Source organism: Rhinoraja longicauda, unplaced genomic scaffold (genome assembly GCF_053455715.1).
Source record: "Rhinoraja longicauda isolate Sanriku21f unplaced genomic scaffold, sRhiLon1.1 Scf000273, whole genome shotgun sequence".
In the NCBI taxonomy this organism is placed as follows: Eukaryota; Metazoa; Chordata; class Chondrichthyes; order Rajiformes; family Arhynchobatidae; genus Rhinoraja; species Rhinoraja longicauda.
The window spans coordinates 46,677-61,539 of record NW_027601491.1 but is presented as its reverse complement, the minus strand read 5'-3'; the positions used below and the strand labels follow the sequence as shown (position 1 = coordinate 61,539).

The window sequence follows — 14,863 nt, the reverse complement described above, 5'->3', positions numbered from 1 at the left end:
CAGCCTTTCCTAAATAGAGGCACAGCATTAGATGCCCTCCAGTCTTCCGGCACTGCACCCATGTATAATGATGATTTGTATTTCTCGGCCTGGGCACTTGCAATTTCTTTAGCTTCCCACAGTGTTCTTGGATATATCTGATCAGGCAATAAGATTTATCTACCTTCATACACCTTAGGATGTCAAACATCTCCTTGACTGCAATCCAAATTGTCCTTGAGACTCTTCCATTAACTGTCCAAAGTTCCCCAGTCTTCATGTCTTTCCCCACAGTAAAAGCATAGGAGAAATACTCATTGGAGACCTTGACCGTCTCCTGCAACTCCACACAGATGACTACTTTGATTTCTGTGGGGCTATAATTACCCTCTTTCCCATAATTTATATACAATCTATTTGGATTATCCTTAATATTATCTGACAGAGCTATCTCCTGCCTCCTTTCTACCCTCATTTTGATGCTCCTCAGTTCCCAAAACTTCTCATTTCCTGGGATTCCTTTGCCAGCTGCCTGTTGGCATCCCAAGCCCTTTTCCTGACCTGAGCCTCAATTTCTCTCGTCATCGGAGGATTTATCTTGCATCAAAGTGAACATTTCTAAGTAATAAAAATTGAAATTGATGGCTGTTAAAGTGTTGTGTTGTATTTGATTAGTACAGGTGTCAGAGGATATGGGGAGAAGGCAGGAGAATGGGGTTAGGAAGGAGAGAGTTCAGCCATGATTGAATGGCAGAGAAAACTTGATGAGCCGAATAGCCTAATTCTGCTCCTATCATTTATGATCTTATGAATTGATGGCCAAAAGATAGCCCTTGTGTGAATTTGAAAGTGTAGGTGGAAGTAATAATGTAAAAAAAGAATTTGCGTATCTTTAGAGTACCTTCACTTTTACCCTGGAGACCAAACATTTTTTGGTACATAACCATATGAAGTGGGTAATTGGTACATTTTTTTAAATTGCTAACAAAAGTAACATTGATTTTGCTCAAGGTCTTGAATGATATTGGCTTTACCATCAGTGTTCTTGGGTATTTATATTTAATGTATCTATGTTGGTAAATGCAATCCTTGCCAGTGCTTTCAACATTGAATGGATTTAGTAAAGCAAAAAGGACAGATAATTCTAAAAGCTTAGTTTTTTTTAATCGATTGGACCTCAGAGAAAGGGGAAATGTAGGACCTGACTAAATGTATCTGGCTTGTGTTGAGTGTATTTTCTGTTGAATCATTGGTTAGGTTGGGCTGTGCCAGGCTGGCTCTGTACTTTAAGCAGCCTATCCTGATCTGGATAGTATTAGTGCCTGGTCATTAGTTGGTGTTTCATCAAGCTATGGTTTAAAAACAAGTTGAGGGTAAATTGCATGAGATTTTGGGGTGGCTTAGTCAAAAAGGTAACTACTGAACATTTTGGGCATTGACAATTGATGTCTGGGCTGATGTTAATGAATAATGTCGAGTTCCAGGATGTTTGGAGGCCAGAATTGGAGAAGCACAGATAGAGTAAATGAATGCAGATGCTAGTTAACAAAAAAGGTCAAAGTGCTGGAGTAACTCAGTGGGTCAGACAACATCTCTGGAGAACATGGATTGGTGATGTTTCTGGTTGGGTCTGAAGAATGGTCCTGACCTAAAATGTTTCCTATCAATGTTCTCCTGAGATGCTGTCTGACCCGCTGAGTTACTCTCGCACTTTATTTCATTTTTATAATGAATGAATGTAGGACCAGAATAGTTCAAGTTGGCGGGAGGTTGAGGCCGTGGAATGACTGAAATGATGATAAGATTATTCAACCGACTCTGCATTGCTTAGCCAGAAAGCGTTATAGGATAATGAACATCGTTATGAATTAGTAGATTTTAGGATAATAATTGGCATAAGCAACTAATATTTGATAACCCTTATTGAAGCCAGTCAACAATGAATGGCAGGTACAACAACAAATGGTCAGACCATGGTCATGTTCTTAAAGGTAGACAAGTTCAAAATATTGTTATTTTAACAGTATTTTGAACTTGACTGGCTTCACTGGAATAAGTTTTGGAGATGAGCAAGAGAAAGTGAGGTGTGATTGGTTGTAATCAGTGAGTATGTGCAAAGTTTTAGATTTTACTGAAGACCATGTAGATAAGTTAATTGGCAGGATTGGTCCCTGGTAGACACCACAAGGAAGAAAGGACCTTCATTTACTTAGCACCTTTCAGCACTTTGACTAAAATAAGCTTTATGAAAGTTCAGTGAAATCCTTTTGAAGTAAAGCTACAGTTCTGTGCCTTTGCTGCTTTTGATGTGGTGATGAAAGTTTAAAGTTTGTGCGGTCAGCCTGTCTGAAATATAAATTCACCTGAAGACAAGTCATTTAAAACGGAGGTGTACAAATTTGAGGGTAGGATTCTCTGAGACAGTGGATGGTGAAGGCTAGATAATCAAAAATATTTAACTTTAAGATAGCTGTCAAATCCTCTTTCAATATTATGTATGGGAATTTGTACAGAAGAGTTAAGGCCAGCCTAGATCAGCAGTGATATTTTAAAATGGTCGAACAGGCATGAGGAGCTCGGTATCTCTGCCAACTCATGCTCTTATTTGCTTATGTTCTTGTGTAATGTGGAAACGCCCTTGCAAACCAGCTATTATTCTGATCTATTGCCTCTGCAGTGCTGGAAACAAAACTAACTGATGTTGTTAGAGTGGAAATGAAACTAACTGATGTTGTTGTAGAGAACCTGAATGTTATGGAAACTGCCGTGAACTTTGTCTAAAAACTTTCTCGGTTAAGGTGAATTAAAATTGCTGGAATAGTTTCTGATGCAAGTTTACAAACATAAAGCTTGAAACTGCTGTCTCCGCATCACAGTTTGACCTGATCATGATTATCACCCAACCTGAGATCAGCTGACAACATGTGGGTAAACTAATATGACTTTATGCATGCTAGATAGAATTTAATGGAGAAAACTGAGAATTATTTGCATTAATATTTTAGACTTTATGCTTTGGTGATACAAAAGGCCCTTCGGCACACTGAGTCCGCGCCGACCAGCAAAAATCCCGTCCACTATCCTATACACTAGGGACAATTTTACAATTTTTACCGAAACCAATTAACTTACAAACCTGTATGTCTTTGGACTGTGAGGAAACTGGAGCATCCAGAGAAAACCCATGCAGTTACAGGGACAGTAAAGACAGTAACCTATCGTCAGGACTGAGCCCTGGTCTCTGGTGCTATAAGGCAGCAACTTACTGCTGCCCCACTGTGCTGCCCCAAAATTCTCGAAGGGAATGTGTTAAGAATATTAATGAAATAGTGCAGTTTACAGCACTTGGAGTGTTGTGCATAATTTTTGAAAATAGCTGAAGTTTTACTTTTTGAAAAATGAATAGTGGATGTTTGTTATAAACAGACACAAAAATTAATGGTGAACTAAATCAGCTGCAGAGTTTGGGCCTCGGTCCTTTATATCCAAATCTGGGCAGCACGCGAGTGGAAATGTTGAAGGCTTTTGATAGGATTTGCCAGGTGCCAGAAATGAGCAGCGGTGTCCTTAGTTGCTTGGGTGTTAGCGCACTGGTACAACAGTTATAGGATATGGCTTGCAGTTCCACACTGGAGCTCCAGGACTAAACGACTAGACACTTTATTACAGTGCATGCTGGGTTGCTGCATGGTCTCATCTGAAAGGTTGGATTTAAGACAAGGTTATATCTGCTCTAGGTTGAACATAAAAGAACAAGTGGCATTGCTTTGAGACAATAAGATGTGGGAATATTTGGCCATTCGGCCCATTGAGCCTGCCCTACCATTAATAGGATCATGGCCGATTCCGAATTCAATATCACTTTTTTGTTTTTTGTTCATAATCTCTGATTCTCTTGTTGATTAGAATTCTATCACAATTAAATAAGCACATGAAATCTGCCCCACATGATGTTCCAAACAGTGAACCCTCATTCTAAGTCGCCTTGGTCTTAAATGGTTCACCCCTTGATCTGGGACCATACTCTATTGTTATGGCTTAGATTGAATCATTCACTCAGCATTTAGTGTCTAGTCTAAGATTCTCCTGCAACATTTAACAACAGAAGCATGACTAGGCTGCTCAGTCCCTTGTGCCTGCCCTGCCATTCACTTCGGTCTGTCCCAGGCCTCATTTCCTTTGTGTCGGTTCCCCAATCCTTTAGCTATTTATGCAAAATGATTTAGGTTCCTTTTAAATGAGGTTCATTTCATTATTCTTCCATAATGAGCAAGGTTGCAATTACCTTTAATATTCAACATTTTTTATATATTCCCTCCTTACTTAAGCTGTATCTCAGTGAAAAGTGCATTTGCCTTGCAACTTGTCTTTCCACCTAATTTTGTTGGCAAATGTGGCTACATTCATTTATGCTGTCCTAATAGCTTGCTTTGTCCTAATAGCTTTGTCCTAATAGCTTTGAACTGCCAACCTGAAAATGTGCCTCCTATTGGCACTTCGTGCCTATTAGTCATTCCTCTACCCATGCCATTATATTGCCTCTAATAAAGTCCTTTATGGTTCCTAACATTCTCTGAGACATCTTGCTGCATGCTGTTGACCCTATTACCTCTATAGGGTATCAAACAAAAGACTCTAAATCAAGGTTTAGTTTAGTACAAAATCTTTAACACACGAGCAATTTTAAACATGCATGCAAACAATTGACTTCTAATAACTTCTCATTTACTTTATTATTTCAACTTATCACTTCTTAAACTAAATCACAAAACTCATGACATGAGTCAGATATTCCCCGTATGAATGAATTGGCCAGATTCACTTTGTTGGTAGGGGGTAGTCTTCTCTGAGCTTCGAACTCAGGTCCCTCCTTCTTGCGATGGGTGTTCCCGGGTTGTCACTGCCGATGTCTCGGACCGCCCTTCTTTTATACTAATTTTCCTTCAATCTCCTAAAATAAGCCTTTGTTCTAACCCAAGGCTCTCACAATTCTAAAGTCAATCATTTCGAGTTGTCACTCATCCAAGTGCTGAATAAATAAAACGCATCTTCGTTCCTTATCAGGCATGGGAGTTCTTAATTATGTTGCCTGTTCATATTTTCATTCTCATCATACAGTTCCACTGCAAAATGGCCGTTCCCCGACACCTTATCTTCTCAAGGCCATACTGCCTAGCCATGAAGTTACTTGCAGCTCTGTTCTCACCAGATGTCCATCACAGTGTTTCTTTGTTCTCCTGTTCCCAGCGTTTCACTCTGTCTGTCTCTAGCTAGTAGCATCCTTCCAAAGCCTGTCAGGATACTTGACATCCAGTCTCACGCTATAATGCCTTCTGGAAAGCCAAATATGGGACATTGGTACCCCTTGATCCACTCAGGCAAAGAGTTTACTATAAAAATCTAAAGGGTCTTTAACCTAAACTATCATTGTTCTTGTATCTTGCTACATTGTGTTCCTTTTTATCATCCTCCTTAACTAGATACTGAAATTGTCTCCATCTGTGGATTTACTGCTTTCTTTTGTCATGTTTTCCCTTTTAGTCAATACTTTCTTTGGTTAGCCATGGTTGATTCATCTGTCCCATAATATATTTCCTCATTTGGATATATTTTTGCTATGTATTAATGCTTGCTAACCTGCTTGCTAACCTGATTGCTTGAGTCATCCTCAACCACTGTAATTCCATTTTATTTAACTTGAATAGTTGTTTCTGACCCAAGTTCCTTGGATTGCCAATAACTACAAACCCAACTGGGTCCAGTCACAAATACCACAGTTATCAGAGCAGGTCTGGATATTTTGCCCTGAGCGATTTGTCTTGACGTCCTATCTAGAAACCAACCTTCTATTGACTCCATCTGAATTTAAAAGAGAGTTAGATAGAGCTCTAGGGGCTAGTGGATAAGGGGAGAAGGCAGGCACAGGTTACATAACTTCCGCTGCCTCAAACGCAAGAAGAAGAAGAATCATACTAAGTATCATATGTTGCTGTGCAGGCTGATACAGAACTCTCTCAAAGCTTTAAGATGTGCATTATAGGCTGTTTAATTGTTCTTCCCTGATCTTGTACATGTCCAGCATTAGAAGCTTGCAACTCACAAATCAAAGGGAAGAGCCTTAATGTTTTGACCTGTTGCATTGACTCCACTTTGAGCTTGGTCACAGCTCCAATTTTGGTAGCTAATTTTGCAGACCAATGCCAAATGCAGTTCTGTATCATGCTGCATGTCAATGCTTGATCTCATTGAGCAACAAATTATTAAGGCAAAAGAATTGCTTCCTGAAGTCAAATGCTGTGGTGTCGGCATGTTAAACTTTTCGTTTTAGTATCTCTTGTATGTTTTGGTAATGTGTTTTCTAATGTATTGACAAAGGTTTTCTTTTGACGATGCATCTTCCAAAAACGATGTTTCCCATTAACAAAACATAATACAATGACTTTTAAGCTCTTTTTGATAAATTATTGATTCTGCCACAGCCAGGTGTTTTCTAGTATATCTGCATTCTTTATCCCAATGACTCTTCTGTCTTGTGTAAAACCTAAACAGCAACTGTGATTAAATGACATTTCAGCTGGGCCTAAATTGTTCTTATAAAACATGTTTCCAATGGACATCTCTGAGCAGGAGGAATCCTAGACTCTCCCCTTGTTTCCATAGTCAATATTGCCCATTATCTGTGAACTGCATTTTCATCGAACTTCTGAATAAATGGATTCGAATGGATACTAACTCGGGTATTTCTGAATTGAGCAAAGACCCATAAAGCTGGTTATGTTTTGAGTAGAATGAAGGGGAAGTAGTTTGATTCAGTATTTGTAGTGAGTAGTCAAAGTACCTTTTAGAGAAGGTGAATGCTCCTAAATGATACTTTCCTGATTGAAATAAATTTGCTCAACTAACGTGATTAAATTTGCGCAGTTGCATAATACTCATTTGAGAAAGTATTTTCAATATGAAGTATCCAGTTTATGTATAAGCAGATAAAGGCATTATCCACTCAATTTGTGCACTTTTCTGTTCTGTTTTAGGTGATGATTCCAAAGTTTCTGCTCCTATGCCTGGCTGCTGGCCTGGCTTCTGCCATCACTTGTCCAGATGGGAACGTTTGTGACGATGGTGACACCTGCTGTAAGCATTCAGACGGAACATACGGCTGCTGTCCTTTACCTAATGTAAGTTCACTTGTTGCTCTTTAATAAATTGCTTCTAGTGACTTATCAGGGTTTGCCACTCACGTTGAAATGCTTGAGGTAATTTTCAACAAATTCTGTTAACGTTTTTGCCCCTCTAAAGAAACTGGCAGAATTTTGGAATGGTTCAAAGAGTAATTGATGCCAGATCATTTGTTAATCTCAACTCTACTCAATAGTTAATTGGTTCTGAGGGAAGAAATTCCACCTTTTGTCTGACATTTTCCACAGTAATATTTAATCACAAAATAGCCTTGGCTGAGAAATTTGAGATTTTCACTCCTGGGCTTTATATATTTGTTTCCAAAACCCAGATAACTTTTGCTTGCCTATTTTAGCTTTCCTTAATGTGAATAAACTTAATAATGCCAGTGCATTCATCTTGAGTTTACATATTTGCTTTCATTCCACTCGTCTTTTTCTTTACCCAAGAGTCAGTTTTAAGAATATTTTGTATATCGAAGTGTAAAACATGCGGGTTGCAATCCAACCCGCATCCTTTTTGCTCATTCGTAAAGCTTGCAGTAAATTGACCTTGTCAACAATTTGTAGTCTGCAGTTTTCAGATCAGTGTTTGCCTCCAACCAGAAAGTGACCTAACAATTAGGATACTTAAATAACTGAAATGTACGTCTTTCAAATGTCATTTCCTTCCATGTACCTTTCTAAATTGTTTTTAGTTCCCAAATCTACAAATAAGGGTGTTCTTTCCCCCTTTGTTCATGGGTATTTTTCAAATATTTGTTAAAAGTGGATGTGATAGAGTTGCAAAATGTCTTTTCCAGGCATGACTTGCCAATTGGTGTGTCATCACTTATGAGAACTGGGATCAGAACTTGTTTCTAAAGATGAATTTAGCATTCACTGATTGTTACTCTGCCACCAGAGACATAGCTTATGGATATTTTTATCCCTTACTATCTCTCCCTACTATCTAATAACAAAGTTAAATCAACTTTGAAAAGCTTCAGTAAGCACAATTGAAGCTTAAACCCTTTTTGGTCTGGCACATGAAGGCACTGTTTTAGTTCATTGCTTTTTTTTCTGCCAGAAGAGGCTTTGTTCCTCAAAACCAAGGACCCAGAAAGAAAACATTATTTGTGTTATTCCCCTTTATCATATATCTGCACACTGTAGATAGCTCGATTGTAATCATGTATTGTCTTTCCGCTGACTTAGCATGCAGCAAAAGCTTTTCACTGTATGCGTGACAATAAACTTAAACTCAACTCAAAATGCTACATCTGCCACCACTTGATTGTTAATGAATCATATTTGAATTATATTTCATATAATTTAAGGAGTATTCTGCGGGGAAAAAACAGATTAAAGCGTGGATCAGTGCTTAGGGCTGATGTGGCCATTCTGGAAAGAGAGATGCAACTGACAGCTCAATGTCCCAGGGTTTTGATGTTTCAGATGTGATAGAGAGGGAGGGAAAAGAAATGGAGGAGTTGCTTTACTAATCATGGAGAATATCATGGTACACTCAGAGGACATGGTGGAGGGTTTATCTGCTGAGACGATAATGGATCGAGCTCAAAAATAAGAAAAGTGCAAGCACTCAAATGGGATTGTACTATAGGCTTCCCAATAGCAAGTGGGAAATGGAGGTACAGATATGTAGAGGGATTACTGAAAGATACCAAAGGAACAGGGTTGTCTTAATGGGTGACCTAACTTCCTCAATGTCCACTGGGTCTTGCTCAGTTCCAAAGGCTTGGATAGGGCAGAATTTGTTAGGTGTGTCCAAGAGGTTTCTTGAAACAGTATGTGGATAATCCTGAGAAGGGAACACCTTGTGTTGTGGGAGACACAAAATGCTGGAGTAACTCAGCGGGACAGGCAGCATCTCCGGAGAGAATGAATGGGTGACGTTTCGGGTGGAGACCCTTCAGACCTGTTTCGGATCGAGACCCTTCTTCAGACTTGTGTTGCGGGAACAAGCTTGGCCAGGTAACTGATGTTTCAGTGGAAGAGCATTTTGGGAACAGTGACCACAATTCCATAATTTTTAAGATTGTTATGAATAGGAACAAGACTGGATTATGGGAAAGTACTGAATTGGAGTAAGGCAAATTGCAATGTTATTGGGCAGGAGGATACATCGGGAGTAGTTGTTATTGGGCAAGTCCATATCTGACATGGGGAGTTGTTTAAAGGGCAATTGATCAAGACTGACAAGTTCCAGTAAGGAGAGGGATCAGGATGTCAAAGAAATGGAAAATTGGAGAACCAAAGAGGTCGTAAATTTGGTCAAAAGAGAAAGCATAAACAAGTTTAAAAAAAAAAAAATCAGACAGTCTTTGAGGAATATAAAGCAAGGAGGAAAGATTCAGGTGATTAATAGGGGCCACAAAATGGCTTTGGTAAGTCGGATTAAAGAAATTCCCATGGTTTTTTATACATAACATTAAAAACGAAGGTAAACAGGACAAGAACGGACCACTCAAGGATAAAGGAGGGAATTTGTGCTTGGAGTCAGAGGACATAGACGGAGTACTAAATGTACTTTGCAGCTGTTTTTACCAAGGCGAAGGACATGGAGGACAGTGAGGTCAATGTGGAGTACACTAATATGCAAGGGTAGTTTGAGATTGAGAAGCACGAGGTGAATACAATGTGGAGGGACCTTTTTGAATCTATCCCAGGTTACAAAGCTCTGAGCAGGAGAGTAGCAAATGTTATTCATTTGTTAAGGGGAGAGAATCCAGGAAATTATAGGAATCCAGGAAATTATAGGAAATTATAGGACCTTGGTGGTATGCAAATTATTGGAGAGGGTTGTTTGGGATAGGATTTACTCCCATATGGAAGAGAATATGTTAATTGGGGACAGTTAGCATAGCTTTGTACATGGCAGGTTGTGTCTCACTAACTTCTTTGAGGTTTTTTTTAAGAGGTGATGAAGGTGATTGATGATGGTAGGATTGTGGATGTTGTCTGCATTTGATAGTCCTCCATGGTAGCCTGATCCAAAAGATTCAGGTGCAGAGGTTTAACAGTGACTTGGTGGTATGGATTCATTATTGGCTTACTGATAGAAGACAGAAGATTGTGGTGGAAGGATGACATTCTGGCTGGAGGTCTGTGATCAGTGATGTTCCATAGGGATCTTTGCTGGGACCTCTATTTCTGATATATATAAATAACTCTGACATAACCTTAGCTAAATTGGTTAGTAAGTTTGCAGATGACACTAAGATTGCTGGAATTGTGGACTATGAAGGCTGTCAAATTATACAGTGGCATATACTGCAGATTAGTTATAGAAATAGGCAGAGAAATGGCTAATGGAGTTTAATCAGAGCAAATGTGAAGTATTGCACTTTGTGTGACCGAATGTAATAGGGAAAATAAACGATTAAGTAAGAACCCTTAACAGCATTAATACATGGGGATCAGAGTCTAGGTCCATAACTCCCTGAAAGTGGCAACACAAGTCGATTGTGATAAAGAAGGCATATAATTTGCATACCTTCGTTAGTCAAGGCATTGAGTATAAGAGTCAGGAAATCATGAGGTGTAGGACTTTGATTAGTCTGTTTTTGAGTATTGCATGCAGTTCTGGTCGCCCCAAAACAAGAAGGATGTGGAGGCTTAGGAAAGGGTGCAGGGGAGGCTTAGCAGGATGATTAGCTGCAGGGAGAGGTTGGAAATGGACTGCAAATCTACTTCAGCTAATTGAAGTGCAGGGAGACTACATGAGTTTAGTTTGGGGTGATTATTATTTGAAATATAGACTCTGTATTCATGCAGGTATAAAAATCCCAGGTGTAATTTTATAGTCAACATGTAATATGGATTGAATCGCTTACTGTTAAGACTGTCTGTACAAAGCACAAGGTTTTATATTTTCCATTCATGATTGCATATTTCTCTGTTGCAGGCAGTTTGCTGTTCTGATATGATCCACTGCTGTCCTGAAAATACCACCTGTGATACCAAGCATTCAGCTTGCATTAGTGTGACTACCGTACCCTGGGTGGAGAAGGTCCCAGCAATCAGCACTGGCACTACCCTGGTAAATCAACATTACGTTCTATGCTGTAAATTAAGCAATAGAAATTTCAGTAATTTTGTTTAGAAGTATATTGAGTAATTTTAAGCCAAATTTACACTTTTAATATTTTGGTCAAGTATGTTTTTAAAAATCCTTTCATTTCAATTTTTCGATTTTTCAGTGTTCTAGATATTTTGAAATGGCTTGAGGACTTGTACTTTATTAATAATTTTATTTCTCCAGGTATATCCGCTTCACAATTTTCTGACAGAGAATGTGATGTGAGCTAGTTTTTATGCAGACCTAGTTTACATCCTGCCATTGTTTGACAAGCCATGACAGTCTTCTCATGTGGTTTATTTGTAATGCAAGGAATAAGCTTGGCTGACGACATTCTGAGCATTTTTTTGGTCCTAGCATTTAGTTTCCTAATCTCGGTAGTTGAACAAGCCAAGTCAAGTCAAGTCAAGTTTATTTGTCACATACATATACAAGATGTGCAGTGAAATGAAAGTGGCAACGCCTGCGGATTGTGCTAAACTACAAAACAGAATAGAAAAAAACATTTTAACACAAAAAATAAATTAATTCAGTAAATTAAATTAGTTCCTGGTGATATGAGAGTTAACAGTCCTGATTGCCTGTGGGAAGAAACTCCGTCTCATCCTCTCTGTTTTCACAGCGTGACAGCGGAAGCGTTTGCCTGACCGTAGCAGCTGGAACAGTCCGTTGCTGGGGTGGTAGGGGTTCCCCATAATGTTGCTGGCTCTGGATCTGCACCTCCTGATGTATAGGTCCTGCAGGGGGGGCAAGTGTAGTTCCCATAGTGCGTTCAGCCGAATGCACTACTCTCCACAGAGCCTTCCTGCCCTGGGCAGAGCTGTTCCCAAACCAGATTGTGATGTTCCCGGACAAGATGCTTTCTACAGCCCCAGATTAGAAGCACTGAAGGATCCTCAGAGAGACTCTGAATTTCCTCAATTGAGGTGGTAAAGGCACTGCCTTGCCTTACTCACCAGTGCGGCAATGTGTGTTGTCCATGTCAGATCCTCTGTGATGTGGACTCCCAGGTATTTAAAGCTGCTCACCCTATCCACAGTAGTCCCATTTAACTCCAGGGGCGTGCATGTCCTCGGACCTTGAGCCCTTCTAAAGTCCACAATCAGCTCCTTAGTTTTTTTGACATTCAAGAGGAGGCTGTGGTCCTGACACCAGAGTGCCAGATCAGCCACCTCCTCCCGGTAGGCCTTCTCATCGTTATCGGAGATCAGGCCCACCACCACAGTGTCATCAGCAAACTTGATGATGGGGTTGGAGCTGAACCTGGCCACACAGTCATGTGTGTACAGGGAGTACAGTAGGGGGCTAAGGACGCAACCCTGGGTTCAGGGTGAGGGGGTTTGAAGTATGTCTTCCAATCTTGACCACTTGGGCCCTGGCGGTGAGAAAGTCCAGGATCCAGGCACACAGGGGAGTGTTAAGCCCCAGTTTCAGCAGCTTCTCAGCAAGTCTGGTATTGTATTGAAAGCTGAATTGAATCCAGTTATCCTTGCTCACGAAAACAATTCTGTTCATTAGTCGCTGTTTATAGAGTCATACAGTGTGGAAACAGGCCCTTCGACCCTAATTCCCACACCGACCAACATGAGCCATCTACACTAGTTTTTGGTACCTACACTACCTGTGTTTGGCCCATATCCTACTAATCTTGTCTTATTCATGTACCTGTCCAAATGTTTCTTAAACATTGCGATACTACCTGCCTCAAATACCTCCTCTGGCAGCTCGTTCCATATATCCACCACTCTGTGTGAAAAGTTACCCCTCAGGTTCTTATTAAATCTTCCCCCCCTCACCTTAAATGTATGTCCTCTGGTTCCTCGATTCCACTACTCTGGGCAAGAGACTGTGTGTCTACCTGATCTATTCCTTTCATGATTTTGTACACCACTCTAAGATCACCCCCTCATCCTCCTGCACTCCAAGGAATAGAGCTAGCCTGCTCAATCTCTCCCTATAGCTCAGGCCCTCGAGTCCTGGCAACATCCTTGTAAATGTTCTCTGCACGCTTTCCAGCTTGACAACATTTTCCCAAAAACATGAAGCCTAGAACTGAACCCTCGAGTCCTGGCAACACCCTTGTAAATCTTCTCTGTGCGCTTTCCAGCTTGACAACATTTTTTGCCAAAACATGAAGCCTAGGACTGAACACAATACTCTAAATGTGGCCTCACCAACATCTTATATAATTGCCACATGACCTCCAAACTTCTATGGTCAATACTCTGATGAAGGCCAATGTGCAGAAAGCCTTTTTGACCACCTTATCTGCCTGTGGTGTCGCTTTCAATGAGCTATATACCTGCATTCCTAGATCCTCTGCTCTACAACACTCCCCCGAGCCCTACAATTCACTGTGTAGGTCAGGTCCATGCTAGTCTTCCCAAAATGTAACATGTCTCATTTCTCTCTCTTAAATCCATCAACCATTCCTCAGTTGAACTGCCCAACTGATCAAGATCCTGCTGCAATGTTTGACAACCATCTTCACCATCTACAATCTACATTTGTTGGCTGATTAGTCGGAATACTGTAGTATTTTTATTTTTCAGAGAAATCAATCATCTGATGTGAAAATTGTGCTTGGTATGGTAATTTGTATCCCCTGAGCTGTTATCAGACAATAAATTTTGGGGATTCAATATTTGTTGCTGAAGATTTACAATAGATTTTGTGGCCAAATAGATGCTTGGCTCAGAACCAGAACCATAGACCATGATGAACAAAAATACTTTGAAATGAATGAGAAATGAGATCTTGTCTCTCTAATTCCAGTGGGAAGAAGTAGAAACAACCCCATTTGTGCAAGCAGGAACAACGAATGCAGTGACTGAAAATGTGTGTCTGGATAATACGGACTGCCCGCCCGAGTACACGTGCATGCCGACTTCTAAAGGAGTCTATGGTTGCTGCCCACTCACTGATGTAAGATTTGTTTGTTTTAATGTCCTTCCTTCATGATTACTCTCTTGTGCACACCACAGTGGCTTTTTAACTGAACTTCTTGCACCACTATTTGCTGCCACCAGTTTAATGCAAATAAAACGTAATGGAACACGTGTTCAAATGAGTAAATGCTTTTATAGAACCTCGGAATATTATTTTCTTCATAAATTTACTCAAAGCCTTTTATCTACTCGGATGTTTTTTTATATAAAATGCTGGTTTAATTTTTTTTCTTTTCTGTTAAGGCAACCATTTGCAAGGATTGGGAGCATTGTTGTCCAAAGGGATACAAGTGTGATCTAGTCAAGGCCAGATGCAGAAGGACTGGAGTAGATGAAGAATTGCCATTGGTTTCTGGAGTCGAAAACCTGCGTACGGCTGAGAGCGAGCTTTGTGGGAACATGTCTTGCTCTGAGGGATATACCTGTTGTACCTCGACAGACTTTGGTTGGGGCTGCTGTCCTATGAAAGATGTAAGTCCTGAATTAACTTACCTTTTATGGTTTTTCTTTGAAATAAGTACTAGTACAGCACCCATAATTCATAATTAACTTTCCATACATATATTGGCACTGAGTGTTTGTTTTTTTTTTCTTCTTTATGTGAAAGCAAAATGCTAGAAATCTGTAGGTTAGCCACTATCTGTGGGGAATTGGTGTGCTGGGCCAAAGACCTTTCATTG

The 14,863-nt window shown here is 40.1% G+C and overlaps 1 protein-coding gene across 4 annotated transcripts in view; it reads left to right on the top strand.

Moving 5' to 3' along the window:
• Positions 1–14,863, top strand: part of LOC144590725 (progranulin-like) — a 73,975-nt gene that overhangs the window by 23,666 nt on the left and 35,446 nt on the right. For all 4 annotated transcript variants that reach the window (XM_078395155.1, XM_078395152.1, XM_078395154.1 and 1 more), the window contains exons 3-6: positions 7,011–7,154; positions 11,062–11,196; positions 14,011–14,160; positions 14,427–14,654. In XM_078395155.1, the coding sequence (XP_078251281.1) occupies positions 7,014–7,154; positions 11,062–11,196; positions 14,011–14,160; positions 14,427–14,654 (654 nt within the window). In that variant the 5' untranslated portion in view covers positions 7,011–7,013. The remainder of the gene's footprint in view (positions 1–7,010; positions 7,155–11,061; positions 11,197–14,010; positions 14,161–14,426; positions 14,655–14,863) is intronic.